Source organism: Lacerta agilis, chromosome 2 (assembly GCF_009819535.1).
Source record: "Lacerta agilis isolate rLacAgi1 chromosome 2, rLacAgi1.pri, whole genome shotgun sequence".
Lineage (NCBI taxonomy): Eukaryota > Metazoa > Chordata > Lepidosauria > Squamata > Lacertidae > Lacerta > Lacerta agilis.
The window spans coordinates 109,269,449-109,289,496 of NC_046313.1; the positions used below are offsets into that span (position 1 = coordinate 109,269,449).

The 20,048-nt window shown below is 46.8% G+C and overlaps 1 protein-coding gene across 3 annotated transcripts in view; it reads left to right on the top strand.

The window, feature by feature from the left end:
- The first annotated feature begins 4,300 nt into the window (after positions 1-4,300).
- AGPAT1 (1-acylglycerol-3-phosphate O-acyltransferase 1) overlaps positions 4,301-20,048 on the top strand; it is a 35,567-nt gene continuing 19,819 nt past the window's right edge. Inside the window, exon 1 of one of the 3 annotated variants that reach the window (XM_033142441.1) lies at positions 4,301-4,386. In XM_033142441.1, coding sequence (XP_032998332.1) covers positions 4,377-4,386 — 10 coding nt within the window. In that variant the 5' untranslated portion in view covers positions 4,301-4,376. Of the gene's footprint in view, positions 4,387-4,645; positions 4,682-10,052; positions 10,090-20,048 lie in introns of those variants that run through there. The other 2 variants (XM_033142439.1, XM_033142438.1) reach the window with 2 other exon arrangements.

Genomic DNA, 20,048 nt, shown 5'->3' on the forward strand with positions numbered 1-20,048 from the left:
CACAGTGGCTCCAGCAAATTTTTGGTAGATGCAAGATGTGTTACCACCCCTGTATGATATGTACATCAGAAGTGGTGTACACACCTTAGAATTCTGGACATGGAACTAGGCTGGAATGTTAGTTTCTTCCTCCTGTCTATATTGGTGAAACTGAAGCTTGCAGTGTTGGCTGGCTTGGTGGCTGGGAATGGATCTGATTTCTCGGGGAACTAAACAATTTGCCATCCAGAGGTGTGTTCTGCCTCCAGCATTGGAGGTAGTATGCCTTTGAACATCAGTTGCTGGGAATCATAGAGTTGGAAGAGACCACAAGGGCCATCCAGTCCAACCCTCTGCCAAGCAGGAAACACCATCAAAGCATTCCTGACAGATGGCTGTCAAGCCTCTGCTTAAAGACCTCCAAAGAAGGAGACTCCACCACACTCCTTGGTAGCAAATTCCACTGCCGAACAGCTCTCACTGTCAGGAAGTTCTTCCTAATGTTTAGGTGGAATCTTCTTTCTTGTAGTTTGAATCCACTGCCCCGTGTCCGTGCCCCCACAGGTGGGGAGAGGGCTGTTGTGTTCATGTCCAACTTTCAGGCTTCCCCAGGGCATATATTTTTGCCACTGAGAACAGGATGCTGGCCCTTTGGTTTGATCCAGCAGGGATCCTCTTGTGTTATTATCGGTGAAAAGTCCAGTCAAACAGTCCTGAGATGCAGGAAACTCAGGGACAAGGTGGCTAAAAGAAGGATGCAGGGAAGGGAATGGAGTGAGAAGAGGAACCTTGAGGAAGGGTAGGCAGCTTTCAGGAAAGCTCAATGCAGGAAGGGAATTGAAGCTAGAAAGTTATCTGAGATAGGACTCTGGAGAAATTTTTACAGAGCATGAGATCAGGAAAAAAGGAGACATGCAAGGGACATGACTGAAAGGATGGTATCTACAGCAGACACCCCCAGCCTGAGACCCTCCAGATGGTATTGGACCTCAACTCTCCTCAGCTCCAGCCAACATAGCCAACGGCCAGGGATTGTGGGATTTGTAGACCAAAACATCTGGAGGATATCAGAGTCTGCACCAGGGATGGGAAACCTGTGGCCCTCCAGGTGTTGCTGAACTACAGCTCCCATAATCCCTGGCTACTAGCCCTGCTGGCTGGGGCCGATGAGAGTCAGAGCCAAAAAACATATGGAGAGCCACATGCCCCCCCCCCATCCTTGGTCTGGTGAGGGCCAGATTAAACATGGTATGGGAGATCCATAGCTTGAATCTCCTGACTTCACTGGGGAAGGCTTTTTAATTCATTCCCTTTATTTTGCCCAATCACAATCACCCTCTGAAACTGACATTTGGCCTTCTGTGGGACAGGTGACTGTGGATAAAAACAGTATAGCTACAATATAGATACCTGTCTTTACCCACACCCCAACCTGGGTGGGGGGTGGAATTTAGTTGGAAAAACACCACTAGGGGAAAGGGCCAAACCCTTATTCTCCAGACACTAATATCCCCATCCAAATTGTCCCGTCTGAGGCTGGCTGCTTATGCATGTTTTAACGTAAGGTGATACAATGGTCTCCTGTGTGACATGTAGTTTCTCACCCACTCACCCTGAAATTCTGCCAGACAGAATTTTGCTGCAATGTTGAGCGCTAGAAACATCAAGGGGCAAATGAGGGTCATAAAGCAGGATGTGCGTATGTGCATGTAGCTGAATTTCTCACATTGATTTGAAGGAACCAGCCAACTCCTTGGCTGCATACTTTTTATTGATTGGAATAGATTTTGACATACCTAACGCTGCATAGGAACCAGGTTGTGGATGCGACTGCCAGAATCCACCTATGTTTGCTTGGAAAGTGTGAGTAAATATGGAAGTCTTTCACTATTTGGAGAGTGCAAGGCTCCCCACATCTGCAGTAGAGGAAGGGGAAATGGAGACAGAGAAACTGAGGAAGAATATGCCATGATTTCACTTTACATGAATTTATATAAGGTATTATGATGTGTGTGTCAACATTCAAAAAATCCATCTGGGATTGTTAGCATATAAATGTGAAATGTCAACATTTATCATATGTTGGATAGTCATTAAAAATATAGAATAATTCAGGCTCCAGTCGCATGCATACTTACTTGGGAATGTGTTCCACGGAACTTTTGAGTAAGCATGCAATGGAGTTGCACTGCCGGCCTGTCTGCAGGTGCCATTCGGAGGATTCCCTCTGCAACCTTTCAATGCACCTTTCCATCACAAACCTGAGCACACTTTTGCTAGCACAGCATTAGCCTACCCGGTGCCCTCCAGATGTTGTTGGACTGCAACTCCCATCATAACCAGCCATTGCTGCTGGGTCCAAGGTAAGCCCAGCTTGGGCTGCATACATTTAAAGCAATTTTTCCACCCCCCCACCACCCAAGAATCCTGGAAATTGTAGTTTGTTAAGGGTGCTGGGAATTGCAGTTGCGAGGGGCACACTACAATTCCCATGATTCGTTGGGGAGCAGGGGACATGCTATAAGAACATAAGAACTCTGCTGGTTCAGGCCAAAGGCCTATTTAGTCTAGCATACATTTCTCAGTGTGGCCAACCAGAGACCCACAGGAAGCCCCCCTGCCAGGTGCGTTTAAATGGAAGATGCATACGCAGTTCAGAGGGCTGAGGCAGGTGAAGGCTGTACTACAGAGTAAGCCCTGTTGAAGGAAATGCCTGGGGTTGCTTTTGAGTAAACAAGTGTATAGGATCATGTTGCTTGGGAGCAATCCTACAAATACAGGGCACATGCACAGGACTGTAATGTTAGTCCACCACCCCGTGAGGCTTTGTTGTTGTTGTTCAGTCATTCAGTCGTGTCCGACTCTTCGTGTCCCCATGGACCAGAGCACGCCAGGCACGCCTATCCTTCACTGCCTCTTGCAGTTTGGCCAAACTCATGTTAGTAGCTTCGAGAACACTGTCCAACCATCTCATCCTCTGTCGTCCCCTTCTCCTTGTGCCCTCCATCTTTCCCAACATCAGGGTCTTTTCTGGGAGTCTTCTCTTCTCATGAGGTGGCCAAAGTACTGGAGCCTCAACTTCAGGACCTGTCCTTCTAGTGAGCACTCAGGCTGATTTCTTTGAGAATGGATAGGTTTGATCTTCTTGCAGTCCATGGGACACTCACCGTGAGGCTTACTCCAGAGTAAACATGCATGGGACCTATGCCCATAAAATACACTTACCTGAGAGTAAGCTCTAGTGAACTCAAAGGGTTACCTTTTATTTTGCATGGCTTTTAAAAATAAACGTAAGATTTTATTAAAGTTTTTTCACAACACTTTTCATGTGACACTCTTAAGGTTGCCTCAATGAATAAAGATACAGAATCCACATATATATATGTTTTTAATCCATATATATATAATTTGTAATTGTAGTAACCTGCCCTGGGACCTGCTGTTGGTGAGGGGAGGATTATAAACTTATTCATTTATACTTGATATATCTTGAAACAAACATGTTCGTTGGTACATACGGCGAGCGGCGAACGTGCAGATAAACCTTCCCCTAAAATTCTTCAGTTTACACCCCCAACCCTACGCACCCCTCCCCAAAAGGCATAGGGCCCTGTTAGGCATCACATCCAAAACTGGCTTTCCTCCTTCCGAGTAGGCATGATGAACCGCTCCGAAAGCTAACGGGGAGGAGACAAACGCTCCCTTATCTCTATCCCTTTTTCCCCCCCGCGGAGAAGGAGGAAGAGGGAAAAGAACGCTCGGTGGGGCGGGGGGCGACGGCTTGCAGAAATGAATGAAGCGAGCGGATGAATGAATGGGAGCCCCGGGTGGGAGGCCGGCCGGAGGAAGAGGAGGGGTGGCGAGCCGAGAGAATGCGCGAGAAGCACCAGCAGCAGAGGAAGCAAGAGGGGGGGGGGGCGGGCGGAGAGCGAGCACAGTGGTCACGGGGTGGGGAGAGGGAGAGAGAAGGGGGGGGGAAACAAGAGAGGAAGGAGCTGCTGCTGCTATTGGCGGCCGGGGCTGCCCATCAGCTGCCCCCCACTTCCTGCCTTTCTGGCGCCCCCCCTCCCGCCCCACACTGTGACTCCAGCCCTGAGGAAGTGGCCCGCGCCGGTAGAGCCACCAGCAGGCAGCCGGGCTCCAGCATCCGATTCCTACCCCCCCTCCTCTTCCTCCAACAAGCCCCCACAACACCGTCCTCTCTCCCACTTTTCCTCCTTTTTGCAGCGCATCCCTGAAGCAGCAGCAGCAGCAGCAGCTGTAGCTGCAGCAGATCCATCTCCGCCTCCTCCTCCTCCTCTTCCACCACCATGGCTTGGCCCTGGGGGCGCGGGGGGTAGCCGGGCAGGGGCCTTCAGGAGCCCCCCCCCCGACTCCCTCACGAAGGGGGAGGCCCCATGCAGCCAGGTAAGGGGGTGATGGGCAGCTGGGGTGGGGTGGGGGGGCTGGGGTGCAGCCGCATAGCGGGGTGGGTGACAGAGAGGGAGTCGTCCTGCTACAAGCCACCCTAGGAGCGGGGTGTTTTTGGGGTGGGGGGGTGCTATGGGGCTGGGAAAGGGTCCTCCTCTGCGACGCGAGGTATAAATCGTGTTGGGTGTCTTGGTAAGTGGGGCGGGGGCGGGGGGGAGAGAGAGTTTTAAGGGGTTGGGGTGGGAGGGGCCAAGGAAGCAGAATTTGGGGAGGATGTTTCGCAGCGGTGGAGGTAAGGTGGGAACTAAGAAGTCCTTTAATCTTGTTTTTTTTTGGGGGGGGGAATGTTGTAACCCGCCCTGGGAGCCGCCGGTGATGGGCGAGTAGCAATTGGGGATAGTAATGGTAATAGAGAGGCTCACAAAGTGCCCAGGGGTTTTTTTGGGGGGGAGGGGGGCAATTGAAGGGCTGCTGTGGGGTTATAGGGGGTGCTTATGGTGGTGAGCAGCTGGAAGGTATAACTTGGGGGGGGGCAGGGCCCTGGCCTGGAAAGTAAGAGCCTGTGTGTGTGTGTGTAGTTTTGGGGTGCCTGCAATGGGGTCTACAATATGGGGGTGATGGGAACTGGCTTTCTGAGGGAGAATGAGGGGTATTTTGGAGGGGGGAAGTATAATGAGATGGGGCAGCTGTTTGCGACAGGGGCGGGGGACACTTGGTGAGAGGGAACTGGAAGATATAACTTGATATGTGTCTTGGGGGGAGGGCGAGGGGCCTAGCGGAAGGGTTTCGGGGAATTTGGAAGAGCACATGGCTATGATACGGCGGCGCAAGCCATGGGCTGCTTCTGGAAGCGCGAGGTGTAATATACTGAATATATATAGTCTGGGAAGGGGGCATGGGAGACGCGATGCAATGCAGGCCCGCTGCCCCCAGCCAGATGGTGTTGGCCTTCTCCTCCCAGCAGCCCCCAGCCAGCATGGCCAATGGTCAGGGGTGTGGTAGTTTGCAAGGCACCAGGCCAGGGGAAAGCTCAAGCAGAGGCAGGGAGGATCTGGTCTTCCAAACATTACTAGGCCACAGCTCCCCTCAGCCCTGACCATTGGTAATGCTGGCCAGGGCTGCTGGGAGTGGGAGTGTGGCTGCCACTCCCTTTATACAAGCTTTTTGTGAACAGGTTGTGGGTGAAAAGGGTTTGAGGCCAGGCAGAGCCTCATTAGGCTGCATCCACATCGTCCATTTAAACTCCCCCCCCCCCCCCAGAAAGGAATAATGGGGACTGTAGTTTAAGGGTCCTGAGAACCATCATTCGGTGAGGGATGAATTCCAGTTCCCAGAATTCTTTGGGGCAAGCCATGTTCTTTAAATGTGTATGCAGCCTAATTTTTTATTTATTTTTTGCTTTAGTAGCTTCTGTCTTGTTTTCCTTCCCCTGTTCTGATGATGGTGCCATTCTGGGGATTAAGAGCAGCAGCCTTCAAAAGGTTTTTTTATCACTGTTGTGATTGGACCACAGTGACACACGCCTTAGTTGCTTCCCGTTTGGATTACAGCAACTTGCTCTACGTAGTGCTGCCTTTTGAAAAGTGCTCAGAAACTCCCAGATGCCTCAAAAAGCGGCAGCCAGATTGTCAGCCAGGGCTGGTTACATGGAGCAGACGACAACAGCTCCAGTAGCTACCACTCTTGTTTCCGGGTTCGGTGCAGAGTGCTGGTTATGACCTAGAAAGCCCAGCACCGCTTGGCTCCAAGCTTTTTGAAAGACTGTGTTTCCTCATATGACCCAGCCCAGGTTCCAACGTCTTCAGGGATGCCCTTCTCTGCTTCCCACCGCCCTCACAGCCCTGCTTGGTGGGGATGCAGGAGAGGGCCTTCTCGGTGGTGTCTCCCAGACTCTGGAACTCCTTTCCTAAAGAAGCCAGACTGGCTCCCTCCTTGTTGGTCTTCCACTGGAAGGTGAAAACCTTATTATTCCAACAGGCTTTTGGGGACTGACTGGTTTTTAAGGAAAGGGCTGGTGCCATGCCATTTTTATTGTAATTATCTATGTTTTTAGTGGGTCCTTTAAGCTGCAGAGAGAGTTTTAATTCTATTGAAAGTTTAATTTGGGTTTTTTAATATATAATTGTTCCACCCCCCAAATTTGTTTAGCTGTTTTTATTTTATCTGTGAGCTGCCTTGAGTCCCTGTTGGGGAAAAAGGTGGAGTAGAAATGAATGAATGAATGAATGATAGATAATCTTTATCACATTCCTGCAGCAGCCCAGAGTGGGAGGTCTTTATTAACCCCATTTGAGCCGGTGGTGAAACAGGGGCCGAATTGCCATGGCTGGACTAGGGACTTGAATCCAGGGCTTCCTGGATCTGGGCCTCCCACAAGGAGTATTTGAAAACTGAAAACCGAATTGATGAGGCCTTCCGGAGTTTTCATGTTTGTAAAAGACCAGGAAGGCTGGGGTCTTGGCAGTGGGATTCCGGAATGAAAGGTCTATGTGCGCAACCTTGTGCCATCTCTGTTATGGTACTTTCTGCAGATTCCGGGGCGGGGGGGGGCATGCAAGGAGGATTCCTGGCTGGTCACAAGGAGGCGTGCAAGGGGGCGTGCAAGGAGGATTCCTGGTGGGGAGAAAGTGGTCACAATACTCAACTGTCTACATACTGCTGTTTTGACTGGTACCATTATTTCAGTAACCCGTTGCAATAACTCCCGGGGAATTTAGGTGGTGGGACTCAACTTCTACCAGCCCCAGCCAGTATGGCCAATGTTCAGGATTTTGGGGTGGGTTTCCGCTAAGTTCTACTTAATGCACATTCGCAGCCCAGAATTAAAGCGCTCACGATACCACTTTACCCAAAGAATTCTGGGAGATGCAGTTTGTAGAGGGTGCCGAGAATTGTTAGGAGACCCCCTGTTCCAGAGCCACGGTTGCCAGAGAGGTTGAACAATTCCTCTTCACGGGGAGCTTGGGATACCGGTAGCTCTGTGAGGGTATCTTAACAATGCCCGACACCCTTCATTAACTACACTTCCCAGAATTCCCTGGGAAGCCGTGACTTCTTAAAGTGGTAGGATACTGCTATGGTGTTCATCGGTCTGGTGGCAAAGTTTTCGGCAAACGTTTGAACATATCCATTGGAAGAGCCTTCCACAAGACTGGGCCCATAACACTGAAGGCTTGATTGTTGACAACCAGAGTATGGTTCATAGAATTGTAGAGTTGGAAGGGGACCCCAAGGGTCATCTAGTCCAACCCACCTGCAGTGCAGGAATCTAATCTTATTGAGATTTTTGACACCATTGTTCTGTGGGATAATTGACCGGGAACACCTTTGGCCTTGCCTAATGCCATCTTGATGCTTGGCAAACCCAGTAGCGATGGTGTGGAGATTTCTGGGCGCCAGGTTGGCGCTGGGCATCTCCCATCGGGCAACCTGTTTTTTTGCGCAGCAAAAGATCCATGCCTTTTGCTCCAGCGCTGTGGCACAAATCACGGGCACCTTGCTGGGCATCTTAGTCCTCCATCACATCAGGCCAACCAAGTGGAGCTCACAGGCCACTTTAGAATCTGTGCCTTAGTCCATGGTTAATACCGTTTCCATTTTCGCCATGCGTGTTTCTCTTCCTTGCACACTGGGACAAGTGAATTGTTGTCAGAGCAAGCTACAGCCAAGCAATGCCGTTGGGATCGTAGAATCGTAGCGTTGGAAGGGACCCAAGGGTCATCTAGTCCACCCCCCGGACGTATGGACATTCTGTTGTTGCAACCGCACCCCAGGTTTAAGGGGCTGTTTGGCACCAGCTTATATACCTGAGTTTCTAACACTGTTCCTGCACAATGCACTGTTCCTGCATTGAATGGGAAGTGAGTTTCTTTGCACAGGGTGGTGGGAAAGGCTTTTGTGGGGGGTTATGAAGTGTTGGGTCAGAAGAGGAAACGGGGAAGGCCGTAGGCCAGTAGCAGGACATCTGCTTCGCATGTAGGTCCCAGGTTCAATCTCCAGGAGAGGACCCTCCCTGAAAGCCCACAGAGCCAGGGTAGAAAATGCGGAGCTAGATATGGCCTGACTTGGCACAAGGCAAATGGCACCAGCTCCTAAACTGGAGAGAGAAGCCTTTCAAATTATGATAAATATTTGGCATCCGCCTGTCTCTGGAGACAATGGAAGAGTGCGTTACAGTGCCTGCTGTAGCTGTAGAGACTAATACTGGAGAGACATGTTTTGTTGCAGCCGAGGCAGATGAAGGCGTCCGGTTTTGCTGTCACAAATGCACCATGGCATTTCTTCTCTCTGCGCTCCTCCCAGGGGTTATTTATTCCTCTGGTCGCTGCTATGGATGCATGGTCTGTCGTCTGCAAGGGATTCCCACATTGGGGGGGGGGGTTTGACGTCTCCAGCCTTTGTGTCACATTTGCAGACATCTTTGTATCGCAGAGTTGGTCTGCCAGTGGACCGGGTGCCTCAAGGCAGCTCCCCGCAGAGCACATCCTTGGGGGGATCCTGCCATCTTCCATTCTGTGGACATGTCCAAGCCAGACATCGCTGAGACAGGAGTGCAGATTTTGTAGCAGAGTGACTTTTTCTACTCCTTTGGGACTGGTTGAACAGAACCAGTGGCACCTGTCCTTCTGTGCTGCAGTGAAGATAACCTCCTGTTTTACAATATCCAGACTTCCAGAAATTTAGGGTAGTTGAAGCGAACATTCCAAAGGGCTCAAATTACCTTCTTATTTTGGCATATGCCGTGGAAGGGATAGCAAGCTTCTGAGTCACACAGAAGCCTTCTTCAGATAAGGGCCAGGAAGCCTGCTGTGGGCATAACTGGAGTGCCGTGGAAGGGGTAGCCAGCTTCTGAGTCACACAGAAGCCTTCTTCAGATAAGGGCCAGGAAGCCTGCTGTGGGCATAACTGGAATGCCATGGAAGGGGTAGCCAGCTTCTGAGTCACACAGAAGCCTTCTTCAGATAAGGTCCAGGAAGCCTGCTGTGGGCATAACTGGAGTGCCATGGAAGGGGTAGCAAGCTTCTGAGTCACACAGAAGCCTTCTCCAGATAAGGTCCAGGAAGCCTGCTGTGGGCATAACTGGAGTGCCGTGGAAGGGGTAGCCAGCTTCTGAGTCACACAGAAGCCTACTTCAGATAAGGGCCAGGAAGCCTGCTGTGGGCATAACTGGAATGCCGTGGAAGGGGTAGCCAGCTTCTGAGTCACACAGAAGCCTACTTCAGATAAGGTCCAGGAAGCCTGCTGTGGGCATAACTGGAATATTTCACACGCCTTCACAGGGCTAGTCACATCGCTATCTTGCTTTGCCAAAGGGTTATGTTCAGGCCATGAATGTACTGTATATCCTAAGGGTGTGTGTGGAAGATAATTAAAAGTTCAGTTTCCCTATGCATTAGTTAGCGCTTAAAACTGTTGTCAGTGGCTGTAATGCAGTTAAGATGGCCGAAAGGAGGTTTTTCTACTACACACACACCCTGACATTATCCTTCCAATAGATCCTTCTGCTCAAGCAAGCCTTAATTTCTGAGGGTCATTTTTGCGAGGGAGGAGAGAGAAATGGAGAGCACCTCTCTCTGTGGCTTCCTTCCAAGCGCTGTTGCCACAGATTGCTCATTTATCCCCTGCTCCTAAGACTGGCCATTGTGGGGTTGAGATGCCATCATCATTCAAGGGACTGGATGCAAACCCACATCTGTAGTGGTAAGTGCAAAAGTGTTTTTTTTTTTTTAATGAGTTGTTGTTCCAGGCTGATTGACATAGCGTGCATACAGGTGTGACCTTATGGAGGTGGCAGTGAGGAATACTTTGTCCATAAGATCTGAGCATCCTTTGTTCCGGTGTCAACTGGCAGGCAGCCCATTTGAACCAGGGTGGATTTGATTTAAATCAAACTGATTTAAATCACGATTTTAATCACTAATCAGTAAGGCTCAGGGCCGATTTAAATTTAAAAAAATTAATTTTATTTTTTCTGATTTTTTTGATTTAAAACGGATTTTTTTATTTAAATCAGATTTTTTTAAAATTTAAATCAGATTTTTTAAAATTTAAATCGGCCCTGAGCCTTACTGACTAGTGATTTAAATTGTGATTTAAATCAGTTTGATTTAAATCAAATCCACCCTGATTTGAACCAGTTGTGGATGGTGCCTCAACCCCCCCCCCCCGGGAGGCAAAGGGAGACTAAATGACTATCAGATTAAAAAAATAAAAAGGCTGGTTTCGCCGGGTCAAGTTCATCCATTTTGTTGAATTAATTAAACTAAACAGTTTCAATTGGACTTTGAATAAATGCAAATAATTGTTGCTGTTTTGAACTTGATACGTTGTTATCTTCCACAGCAGACTGTGCAAACTACAATTCCGAATAATGCTTTTTATTAGGGTAGGGGGCACCAGGGGGCACGTTTATAGAACCGAGGAGGTGGCTTTCGAAAAAAAGTTCAGAAACCACTGATTTAAACTTTGGCTGAGAGCGGAACCTGCCTTTCCCAGGAGGTAATCCATAGCTGCAACCAGAGCATATTTTAGAACTGTCTTCAGCTAGGGACAGTGGTATCAAAATGCTTTATTATTATTTTTCTTTTAAAAAAGGGAAAACATGGCTTGAGGCTCTTAATCTCAGGGTCGTGGGTTCGAGCACCTTGTTGGGCGAAAGATTCCTGCATTGCAGGGGGTTGGAGCAGATTATCCTTGTGCATAGCTGTCAACTTTTCCCTTTTCTTGCGAGGAATCCTATTCGGAATAAGGGAATTTCCCTTAAAAAAAAGGGAAAAGTTGACAGCTATGTCCTTGTGGTCCCTTCAAACTCTACAGTTCTATGATTCTATGATCGCAGAGAATCATAGAATCATTGAGTTGGAAGAGACCACAAGGGCCATCCAGTCCAACCCCCTGCCAAGCAGGAAACACCATCAAAGCATTCCTGACAGATGGCTGTCAAGCCTCCGCTTAAAGACCTCCAAAGAAGGAGACTCCACCACACTCCTTGGCAGCAAATTCCACTGCCAAACAGCTCTCACTGTCAGGAAGTTCTTCCTAATGTTTAGGTGGAATCTTCTTTCTTGTAGTTTGAATCCATTGCCCCGTGTCCGCTTCTCTGGAGCAGCAGAAAACAACCTTTCGCCCTCCTCTATATGACATCTTTTTATATATTTGAACATGGCTATCATATCACCCCTTAACCTTCTCTTCTCCAGGCTAAACATACCCAGCTCCCTAAGCCGTTCCTCATAAGGCATCGTTTCCAGGCCAGAAAGTAGGAAAGGATGAATATTTGTTTAATACATTAGCCCAGTGTGTTTTGTCTCAAGTGAGCCTCCTTCGGCGGCTTATATCTTGCCCTGTAAGGTCTCTTAAAATTGGATGGTCCTTGAGAAGCTTACAAAGAAACAAGGGAGATAAGACCCCCGAGAAAGCTCGCTGCAGCTGAAGTGTGTTGGGTTAATATAATTAATAGCTGATATGTGTTTGAGGACCATATATATATTGAATAGATTTTTTGGAACCGGGAGATGGAATAAAGACATGCTTCATCCACTCCATGCACCCATAAGTATTCATTCTGCAAACAATACAATACAATACAGTGCAGTGCAGTGCGGTGCAATACAGTACAATGCAATACAGTACAATGCAATACAGTGCAATGCAATACAGTGCAATGCAATACAATGCAATACAGTACAATGCAATACAATACAATGCAATGCAATACAATGCAATACAGTACAATGCAATGCAATACAATGCAATACAGTACAATGCAATACAATGCAATGCAATACAGTACAATGCAATGCAATACAGTGCAATGCAATACAGTGCAATGCAATACAGTGCAATGCAATACAGTGCCATGCAATACAGTGCAATGCAATACAGTGCAATGCAATACAGTGCAATGCAATACAGTGCAATGCAATACAGTGCAATGCAATACAGTGCAATGCAATACAAAGCAATACAGTACAATGCAATACAGTACAAAACAAAACAGAACAAAACAAAAACCCCTTTGGACTAGCCTTACAATCCACTGGGTTCCTGTGCTGGGAGAAGGACAGAGAACTTCACCCTCTCCCCGCCATCTTCCTCCAGCCCACTCACTTGCTTGCCTGCACACAATTCCTTGTTGCCAGACTACAAGGCTGCTGTTCTCCTTTGGCGAGAAGTGGGGGGGGCGGCTGAGAAGTTTGCAGCCTAAGCAGAACAGGGTTAGGCTTGTCCGGGGGCCAAGAACGTCTCTGTGGTTTTAATTGTTCTACTTTGACTCGTCCTTTCTTACATTAGAACGTGCCACTTAACAAACCCCCCAGTTTCACTTAGATGCCTGTTTGGGCTGTCTATATTAATGCCTGCATTTAAAGCAGGATTGACGGAATGTTCTCATGTTCATTGTCAGTTGGCAATTGATTTTTGCTTTTCTGTTTGCTTAAAATGATTTCCCCTCCCACTTTTAAAAACTGCAATCGTAAATAAAATCTTGGGGAGTGATTTTCACTTGCTGTGTGAGCCAACACCCATGCATGGTTTTTTGTGTACACACACACACACATTATTATTATTATTATTATTATTATTATTATTATTATTATAAAATTTATTGGTTTTCCACACAAAACAACAAACAAAGAGCATACATTCTACATATAAAAACAAACACACCACAAAATACAAATAAAACTAATACATACCAATCACCCCACACAAAACCCAATAATACACCAATCTAATTATTATAACCTTATTTTAAATCTTACTTTGGGGACTTCCTCGCGTTCTCTCTTCTGCGTTCAGTTCTAATTTACTTTAGTAACTTTGTAACTATTTTAACACTCATTCACCATTATTCTTAATCTTCAACTAACATCTTATCTTAACTCTATCATCTTATACATAACCATTACATCTAATATAAAAAACAAAATCTTAACTTCTTATATACTATTTTAACCTAACATTATATAGCTATCGCCTATTATATTCACTGATTTCACTTCAAATGTCCAACTTTTCACGTTGTTTCAAATAGTCTTTGAATTTCTTCCATTCTTCTTGCACACACATACACAAATTAATTTCATTAAAACACTATAGTCCTGCACCTTCCCTCAATAACTGGCTGTGGCTGATGGGAGTTGTAGTCCAATACATCGGGAGGGCACCAGGTTGGGGAAGGCTTTAAGGAGAGCTGCTATGGTGTGGTTAGAACAGGGATGGGAGCCTGTGGCCCTCCAGATGTTGTAAAACCCCAGCTCCCATCAGCCCAAGCCCGTTTGGCCAATGGTCAGGGATGATGGGAGTTGTAGTCCAGCAGCAGACTGTAGGGCCACTCAGGTTCCCTATCCATGGGTTAGGTAGGATGTTGGACTAGGAATGGCTGAAAGCTTCCTGGCTGACCTATCTCACTACGTGACCAACCTCGCAGGGTTGTTGTGAGGATGAAATGGGAAGAGGGAAGAAACTCTGAACTCTTTGGAAGAAAAGTGAGAAATAGAAATTACTCTTTAATAGTGAACACAGGTCCTGGTCAGATACCTATTGGTTTTTTGTGGGGAAGGGTCACATATGAATCAGAGAGCAGTTTTAGTTGCAGTTTTAAGTTTTGTTTATCATTGCATCTAGGGCTGGGGATTTAATCAGATTGCCTTGTTTAATGATATGATTGAGCATATGATGGGTTAGGAAGAGTGAGTTTATTTTTATTTTTTGCTTAGTTGTGCTATTTTAAAATGTGTGGTTTTAACTGAACTTTGTTTGAGTTGATTTTTATTTATAATTTAAGAAGATGCCCTGTTTAGCTGTCTTTTGCGGTCTATAATGTAGACTTTTTCTAAAAATTTTTGTACTTGAGCGTTGTGATTTAAGATACGTTGTAAAACACTTAATGATTTTTGAAAAGTGGTGTGCAGTCTAAAAAAATAAACATTTTTATTTTGCCTTGTACTATGTGGAAAACGGTTTCTTGAGCTTCTTTGTTCTGTGAACTTCTAGTCATATTTTGAATTGTGGCAATATGGATTTTGTTGCATGTTTTTAAAAAAATGTATTGCCCTTTTAAAATGCTCCCCACTGCAAAAGTATTTTTTAAAGAAATGGTTAAGGATGTTTTCACATCTCTAGGCATTTGCGTCCTAAAGTATTATTTGCTCTGCAGTTTAAAGTTATATTGCTGCTGGTTGCTGCGTTTTATTTATTGGTTTAAAGCACTGTTTTGTTATATGAGTGTGGTTTTTTTGTCATAATTATTGTAAGGAAATAAAATGGAAAGCTTGGGTACAATGCCCTTGACAAGCTTATAGTTTCCTGGAGGAAGGCATCACAGCCTGGATCATAGAACTGCAGACATAGAATTGTAGAGCTGGAAGGGACCACGGGGTCATCTAGTCCAACCCCCTGCAATGCAGGAGTCTTTTTGCCGAGCGTGGGACTTGAACCCACAACCCTGAGATTAAAATTCTTGTGCTCCATTGAGTTATCCCAGGAGTCCTTCCACTAGGGCAGGCGTAGGCAAACTCGGCCCTCCAGATGTTTTGGGACTACAACTCCCATCATCCCTAGCTAACAGGACCAGTGGTCAGGTGGAAACAACCCCCTTGGAAAGCAGTGGGACTCTCCTTCCTTGGAGATTTTAAAGCAGAGGTTGGATAGCCATCTGTCAGGGATGTTTCAGTTCTGATTCCAGCATTGCAGGTGGCTGAGAAGTCAAATACTGTATGTTCTGCAATGTTGCCGATAAATCTCTGGTCGATGACCCTTCCAACTCTACAGTTCCATGTTTCTAAGTAACACTTTTTATCTTTCAGGTGTGTTTTAAGTTTTGTTAGTGGCTGTGAGAATTTTTTTTGTAGCAAGCGACAAAGAAATACAAGGTTAATGTTTGAATTTAACCCCACGACCTCTTTTGTGTCTTCCGGTTTCTGTCTCTGTATTACCACCTATGCCTCCCCTGTCTCTGGTTTGCTTCCCACTGCCAAGTGAGGGGGTAAAAAAATCTAGATTGTAATCTCCTCAGGGCAGGGACCTCTCTCTTTCTGGTTTATGTTAATCCTGCAAAGTATCATGTTGTAAGATGGTGCTAAGCAGCTTTCTCTGAGGCCACATCCACACCGCTTATTTAAAGCACTGCGGTACCACTCAAAACATTCATGGCTTCCCCCAAAGAATTCTGGGAACTGTAGATTAAGGGTGCAGAGAGTTGTAGGGAGACCTCATTTTCCTCCCAGAGTTCCCTGGGAAGACTGGTTGTTAAACTACTCTGGGAGGGAAATAGGGGTCTCCTAGCAACCAAATATCTCCATATGCTATTGGACTACAGTTCCAATCATCTCTGAGGTCTGCTCAGGATAGCTGGGGTTGATGGGAGTTGTAGTTCAGGACATCTGGGGAAAACCGAGTTGGGGAAGGCTGATAGGCTCTCTCCGGCAGTGGATCTCCAGGGTCCCGGCAGGTGGTGGGCAAGACCCCTTTCCGCTTCCACGAAAGCCACTTCACTGGAAATTTCCAGGGATTTATTGTGGGGTTTTTGGTGTGCGAAACGTTGCCACTTCCTCCGGGTCATAGAATCACAGAATCATAGAGTTGGAAGAGACCACAAGGGCCATCCAGTCGAACCCCCTGCCAAGCAGGAAACACCATCAAAGCATTCCTGACAGATGGCTCTCAAGCCTCTGCTTAAAGACCTCCAAAGGAGGAGACTCCACCACACTCCTTGGCAGCAAATTCCACGGTCGAACAGCTCTTACTGTCAGGAAGTTCTTCCTAATGTTTAGGTGGAATCTTCTTTCTTGTAGTTTGAATCCATTGCTCCGTGTCCGCTTCTCTGGAGCAGCAGAGAAGCGCTAGAAACTCAGATAAATAAGCTAGGTCCCAAATGGCTCCATAAACCAGGGTCACAGTCGCCAAAACAGACAGCTTTTAGGTTCCTGAAATTCATTCCGATTGCGCACTTAAAATATCACGGATAGAATTCGACAGGATGTGGCATTGGTGTGAGAAAACAGTCCCCGGGCATGCACCTCCAGGTGGTGGAGATGTCAGACATCCTCACTTGGTCGCAAAATGCACCTGGTAAATTTCAAACGCTGGCGTGAGCCTGCTCCCCGTGGAGGTGCAAGGAGACCCCTTGTTGCTTCCTGAAAGATCTGACACATAGGCAAGTCACTGGGGTGTGTTTGTGTGTGTGTATGTGTGCAAAAATTCCAGATCTGGAAACTGTCCAGCAGAGAAATCTCCAATTTAGCCCATTATTATTATTATTATTATTATTATTATTATTATTATTATTACTGCTATTGGCAATTATTTGCCGCTAGCAGTGGTTAAGATTACTGTCCTTAGCACCCAACCGCAAAATCCTTTTTCTGCTCACCCCCCTCACTCACAACCATCCTGGCAGGCAAAGTTATTAAGAGTCTTGGGTTGTTATTTTTTCCAGTATCACTGAGGGAGTTTGTTGTTGTTGTTGTTGTTGTTGTTGTTGTTGTTGTTGTTGAATTTATATACCGCCCTATACCTGGAGCTCTCAGGGCTCTTGAGAGTCCCATGGACTGCAAGAAGATCAAACCTATCCATTCTCAAAGAAATCAGCCCTGAGTGCTCACTAGAAGGACAGATCCTGAAGTTGAGGCTCCAGTACTTTGGCCACCTCATGAGAAGAGAAGACTCCCTAGAAAAGACCCTGATGTTGGGAAAGATGGAGGGCACAAGGAGAAGGGGACGGGGGTTGAGATGTTTGGACAGTGTTCTCGAAGCTACTAACATGTGTTTGGCCAAACTGCGAGAGGCAGTGAAGGACAGGCGTGCCTGGCGTGCTCTGGTCCATGGGGTCACGAAGAGTCGGACACGACTGAACGACTGAACAACAACAAATACCTGGAGCTCTCGGGGCTGCTCTGTTCTAAAAAAAAAACTGCATTAAATGTCTGAGCTATGACCAGACAGTTTATTTCCTGTGGGTTTTTCCCCCGGCGACCTGCTGCCTGGGATATGGTTGCATGAGCACCAGGATGCTGTGGGTGTCCTTGTGCATTTTTATTTTTGAGCCGGAGGTTTGCAAGGAACGGGATTGGCTCCCTGAGAGGTTTACGTAAGGACTGCCACCTGAGGTCCCTGTCTGGGGAAAGAAGAGTGCGTGCACCATTATTGTGCCGTGCGCCACGCATGTCTGTGCTCTGAGGAATCCTGTGTTTATGTGCATGTGAATCGGAACTGCTCCCTCGATGCCCCAGCTGGCGAGCGCTGGTCTGGCGTTGTTTTTTTTTTGGCAAGTCCACAAAGCATGCTTTCACGTCGTCGTCCCCCGCTCCCCCCTTGACAAATGTGCCAGGGGATCTGGGAGCCAGGAGCCCGGGGGGGGGGGGAAATGCAGAGGCTGTTTGTTTGTTTGTTTGTTTGTTTACTCGGCCTTGTAAATCCACCTGTTATTGGAGGCTAGGAGCTTGCATTTCAATGCTGGCCCTGGTTGCAGGTGGGAGGCTTCATCCTCATTTGCGGCCTGCGTAGAAACTGGCTATGGAGTCGTTGAAAACAGTTGCTTTATTCCTGCAATGCATTGGGGTTGGATGAGGATTGCAGGATTGAACCTGGGATGCAGAGAGCAGGTTCCCTGAGTTTCTTTCATTCATGTGGCCTCTAGAATCCAGCTCTTAAACTTGCTTGTCATTCGTTTAATTGGGGACTAGTTAGCGTGCTGGAACATCGGGGCACTCGAAACCGGAGCAATTTAACTAAAGATCTGAATTTCTAGAGTGCAGGAGAGTGATTTTGTCGAATTTCAAATAACTCAGTAATGAACCTTACCAACTCCTTGGCAAGCTCGCACATCTTTCCCAAGCGGAGAGGGAAATGGCGAAAACAGGTTATTTACTGGGACAGTGTGATTTATGCAGCTGCTGTTAGAGTTGCAAAACAATGAAGCAGGAGAACCTCTGAAACCACAATGGGGTATTAGCTCCGCCCAACGTATGATGGAGAACAACCAGAAAAGATAGATATAATATTTTACAAGGAAGAAAACACCATGGACAGAATAATTGCCGCACACAGGAAGAACAAGGATATAGTTTGAACCTGTAGATTTATAAATCGTTTAATGTGAAGTCGTTCATATTGCAGTTGTTGTGTAAGGGATTGTTATTTTGACTGGAGTGCAGGCTGGATTTGATTTAAGTCAAACTGATTTAAATCACGATTTAAATCACTAGTCAGTAAGGCTCAGGGTGGATTTAAATTTAAAAAATCAGATTATTTTTTTGATTTAAATCGGATTTTTAAAAATTTAAATCCACCCTGAGCCTTCCTGACTAGTGATTTAAATCAAATCCACCCTGCTGGAGTGCAGTTGAAATTAATAAGAGTTAGGAACGCAGAAATAAAGCAAATCAAACCATCAATTCTAGCATGCAGGGGGGGGGGGCAACCAAATTATATAATTTGGCATCTGAATGATTGCTACAGTGGTACCTTGGTTCTCGAACATAATCCGTTCCAGAAGTCCGTTTGACTTCCGAAATGTTCGAAAACCAAGGGGCAGCTTCTGATTGGCGCAGGCGCCCTAGAAACAATAGCTGACAGCCGCATCGGACATTCGGTTTCCAAAAAAAACCAACGTTCGGAAGCTGGAACACTTACTTCCCGGTTTTCGGCGTTCGGGAGCCGAAATGTTCGAGTACCAGAGTTCCACTTTATTAGTAGTTGTATTATAATTTGGCATTGTTATGAGGCTATTATTGGATTATTGTAATTGAAACTAATAAAAATTATTATTATTATTATTATTATTATTATTATTATTATTATTATTTAGTACCCCACCCATCTGGCTAGGTCCCCCAAGCCACTCTATATTTCTAGAGTGTAATGCATGTGTTGCTTGGGGGCATGGTGTGCACGTGTTTGTATGGCGAGCCTCGGATCTGGCCTGCTGGGGCTTTTCCACTGTTGTGAAAGACCTTGTTCAGCTTGGACACAAGGACGCTGCCTTGTAATGTGTCGACCTAGTTCAGAACTGTCAGCCCTGACTGATAGAGGTTTTTCAGGGGTTTCAGACAAAGGTCTTTAAACCTCTGGGGGCTCTGGCACACAAATTGAATGCTCTCCCACTGAGCTGCAGCCTCTCTGCGCTTGGGATTTTCTTGTGTTTTTCTTTCTTTCTTCTAAACTCATGTAACTAGGCAGAGTGCATTGCCTTCTGTTCCCTGACAGACACGTGTTGACAATCTGCTGTAAGGCGCCGAGACCCGCCCTCCCTCCCTTGCGTGCCCTCGAGATCTGCACTTGGCCGGGCACCGAAAGAGGGGGAAACAGAAGTTAGGTTGCGCAAGCGGAGCTGGCGCAGCGTTTGATGCAACCCGCAATGCCTTAACGGCCAAAGGCTGGGGTTCGGGATGTGCCTTCAGCATACGGCAAACGCTGTGCAGTGGAAATGCCAGAAGCACCTCTGTGGGGAGGGGAGGCTGCAAATTTAGGGGCCGCCACAGCCTTCTAACAAAACTCCAGATTGGTGAGGTGAGGAAAAGGAAGGGATCTTTCCTTTTGCACGAGAGGAAGTCTTGCCACTCGTGTAATGGCTTTATTGGAGTCGGCCCATGAATGTGTCCTGTGTTCTACTCTTCCCGTAAGTGATAGAATTATTGAATTTTGGCGGTGGAGGGTTC